The sequence below is a fragment of the Adiantum capillus-veneris genome, chromosome 28, assembly GCF_014529385.1.
Source record: "Adiantum capillus-veneris isolate H3 chromosome 28, ASM1452938v2, whole genome shotgun sequence".
In the NCBI taxonomy this organism is placed as follows: Eukaryota; Viridiplantae; Streptophyta; class Polypodiopsida; order Polypodiales; family Pteridaceae; genus Adiantum; species Adiantum capillus-veneris.
In genome coordinates this window covers 87,139,984-87,143,404 of record NC_140958.1, presented here as the reverse complement: position 1 = coordinate 87,143,404, position 3,421 = coordinate 87,139,984, and the positions used below count along the sequence as shown (strand labels likewise).

General features: G+C 40.8%; 1 protein-coding gene across 1 annotated transcript; it reads left to right on the top strand.

Annotated features, from left to right (window-relative positions):
- The first annotated feature begins 1,789 nt into the window (after nucleotides 1–1,789).
- On the top strand, nucleotides 1,790–2,825 carry LOC147420828 (uncharacterized). Its single transcript, XM_086504797.1, has one exon. It carries the CDS (start codon nucleotides 1,869–1,871, stop codon nucleotides 2,475–2,477), a length of 609 nt encoding a protein of 202 aa, XP_086360923.1. The 5' UTR covers nucleotides 1,790–1,868; the 3' UTR covers nucleotides 2,478–2,825.
- The last annotated feature ends 596 nt before the right edge of the window (nucleotides 2,826–3,421 follow it).

Genomic DNA, 3,421 nt, shown 5'->3' with positions numbered 1-3,421 from the left:
GGTAGGTGCCCATGCACCTACTCAGGATGAATAACATGCTTTTGAAACGGTGCAGATTTGTAGTGTTTGCAGGATTTGGTATATATTCCCTCTAGACCGAAAATGGTGTTGGATAATGAAAACATTTTGCACTTTTTGATACAGTTTTTGATGCGCTTTTGTTAAAGTAATTTTTGATGCACTTTTTGGGTCCTGTAAAGCGATTTGATAAGGTTTTTCCTTTGAAAAAATGATCACAATCACAAACAATTTGCAGTTTGATGGCACCTAAGCTTACCCTTTGATTAGATGGAGTTCTAGCAGTTGGTAGTTTGGCCTTTTAACTTACTAACATTTTGTAATGAAATTGCTCTAGATTGTAAAGATGGGTATTCCTGGTAGATTTTTACTTTATGTCGAGAATAAATATTGTCTGGCGTTGGGCTGAACATAAAAATGGTGTTAGCTTTGGTATTCTCTTAAAACTTTTACATACTGACTGCAAAAAAAAGAAACTCCAATAGCTACTTGGTAGACTAGATCTGGGATCCTTTAAACAACACACATGGTAGGCTAATAGCTTCCATTGGGTTACCCCCATGGATTACATCTCGACACTCAGACTTGGTTTACATAGATTGGATTAAGTTTGACTTTTCACTTTCTAGCTTGAGGTATTAAAGATCGTTCGAGTTCATTTAATTATATTGATATGCTTATGCATCTGGTAATGATCATATAAGAAGTGGTAATGATTGAATATTTAAAAAAATACAATATGTATGACTTGAGAGTATTATAGTGTCAGTTCAGGGCGACCATACCCAACTTTATTAGCTGGGCACTACTTTAACGAGTGTTCATGGCCACCAGGAATGAATGCATAGCAATAACACAGTAAATAAATGCAGCAACGTAGTACCATAACTTTATAGGAACTTGGTCCTTGACACAAAGTTCTTTTATTCTACCTTTTTATGCAGGAACTCAAATTTGATGAAGGTAAGTATATAATGGAGAATTTACAATTGTATAGTGCTTATTGATGCTATAATGTACTTTGAAAACTATCCAAAGGTTGTAAAAAAAAGCTTTAATCCTCAAGTGGGGGTCTCGGAGGAGATGGCATTTGATTGGGTTTTTGAGATTTGATCCAATTTACAAAGGAGATGTTGTCCGAATTTTTTGGATCATTCTTTAAACTTCATATTTGATTTAGGTTATGTTGTTAGTTTCTGTTGTAATTTTTGACACCAATAACAAGGGGAGGGAGTCGTTGACACCTGTCTTCCCAAGTAATGCTAGTTCTGACAGGCTTGTGTTTCTTGGATGGTGACAAGTACGAGATTCTTTCCTTGGGATTACAACGACAACTGCAGCAATAACAAAAGATCATCCATTGTTCGGTTATTTTTATTAGAGATTGAAAACCCTTGTGAGGGTTACCTTCTCAACTATGGTTTTCAAGGTCCTTGGCTTGAAGATAGCAGACTAATATATCTTCTGGCTCATGATTTCAGTACTTATGTATAAAGACCGTACTGTACTATGAATGGGAATTATACCACCTATTCATTGACATAGTTTCTAGTGTCTTTTGTGATCTGAAAGGATTCTTGGGTGTATATTGTATATTGTTATTGAAAGACACACATACCAGTGGTAAGAGCGAGCGAGACTTGTTGGTAGGTGAGTCGCGCGAGCTTAAAAAAAAAGAGCTTGTTTGCCTCAGTACACTTAGTACACATTTTCCCTCATTTGGCCACAAAAGAAGATATTATTTTGCTGCTTATACTGCTTATATATTGTTGAAGGGAACGAGTTAGGGTTTAGCGGCATTTGAAAGGGTTTTGGAGCAGATTCCTGCAGGACGCATTTGAACAGGCACGATGATGAGGTCTCTCAGCTCCTTAGCTAGTTCGAGCATCTCTGTGAGGCACATCGCTCTGCGAAGGTGGTCTTCCTGTGCCTTTTTTAGAGGGAGCTTGTCCCGCCTGGCTATGGTAGACCGCGCCCTCGTCTCTCAGGTACTTCCTTGCACTACTTTGAAAGTGTCAGCTACATACGACTCACGCCCCCGTAGAAACTACAGACGGGAGCCTCGCCCTTCTGTTTCCGAGCTCGACCTTGAAGAGGAAGTCAGCCGCATTGACATGGATCCTGCTAAGATGATGCAGCCTGCCGACCCTGGTGCCATGCAAGCAGTTATCAAAGAAGTCATGCCTGTTGGTTACTTTTGTACCCTGCCCTCAGGCAGGATCGGCTACCTCCCTGCTCAGGATTTAGGGTTTACAGGTGGGCTTGCGATCCTGCAGCGGCTCTTCAAAGAGGGGCAAGAGATAACTGTACGCATTGTATGCAGAGGGGGTGCTGGCAGAGAAATTATTTCTTGCAAAAAACCTGAGTTTGCTCCCCCCAGTGAACAAAAGACAATCGAGAGCTTGCGCCTTCATTTTGAGAATGAGAAGAAGAACATGGGAAGACCTCGCAGGCGGTGATATCAAATGGCTGGACATAGTATTATTACCCATTTTGAGTGCAGCATTGAACCCAAGTTACTACTACTGGCTACAGCTTCAAGAGTCAATTCATACCCATAAACTGATAGCTGAAGCCAGGTAGAGACTGTAGCTTGGCATATAGTCGAAGTCGGGTCCTTGTGTGTGTGCATTTAGCCCATCCAATCCTAGGTTCTAAGTATAAGATTTCTAATAGAAAGCTACCTTATGGTACTTGTGGATTGTAGTCTCTTGATTTATCGGTCTGATCGCTGATGTCTTTGCTTTGTACTTTGCGTGTTATCTGAATTCTTGGTGTTCAGGAATTAATTGTATATTTGCTGCTGAGGGATATATCTTTTATTGTAGAGTTATCTGTGAGACATTGTGAGGGTGTTTGCATGCTTTTAAGGGACATATGCCATGCGACCTGTGGCATAGCAGAGACACATTTGTAGCCCAGAAAAGAAACTTGCTATTTCCTCATGTGTTCCGTCCTTAATTTGGACAAAGTAGCATGGTTCCCTTGGGCATGAAATGTCTTGTTGGTGCCCCCCTAGGACAGGCTCTTATGTGGTTTACAGGCATTCACTTCTAGCCTGTTATTTATATTGCTTCTTCCCTTCTGCTGTCTTTTCAAGGTATGCTGTAGCCAACATGGTTATGGAAAGGCTGGCAGTAGAGTTAAAGCTGGATGTTTTCTCGTGGTACTTATGCGTGCCATTTAGCTGTTCCAGGATGTGCCTTTCAAACTTAGGTTGTTACGTCAGTTGTGGTATGTTCTTCTTGTGGATGTGTACTCTGGCAGTGCTATGCTACCTTCAGTCAGAGGTTATTTTGTTTTTCTGTGCATGCAAATTTTACTGGTTTGAGGTGCCCTTGAGAGGATTACCAGAGTCATCGTGTTGCAAGTTGCCTTTAATAAGGGAGCTTTCAAGGTATCC

Coding starts and splice junctions, on each gene's coding strand:
- LOC147420828 (XM_086504797.1), top strand. CDS start 1,869: ATGATGAGGTCTCTCAGCTCCTTAGCTAGTTCGAGCATCTCTGTGAGG.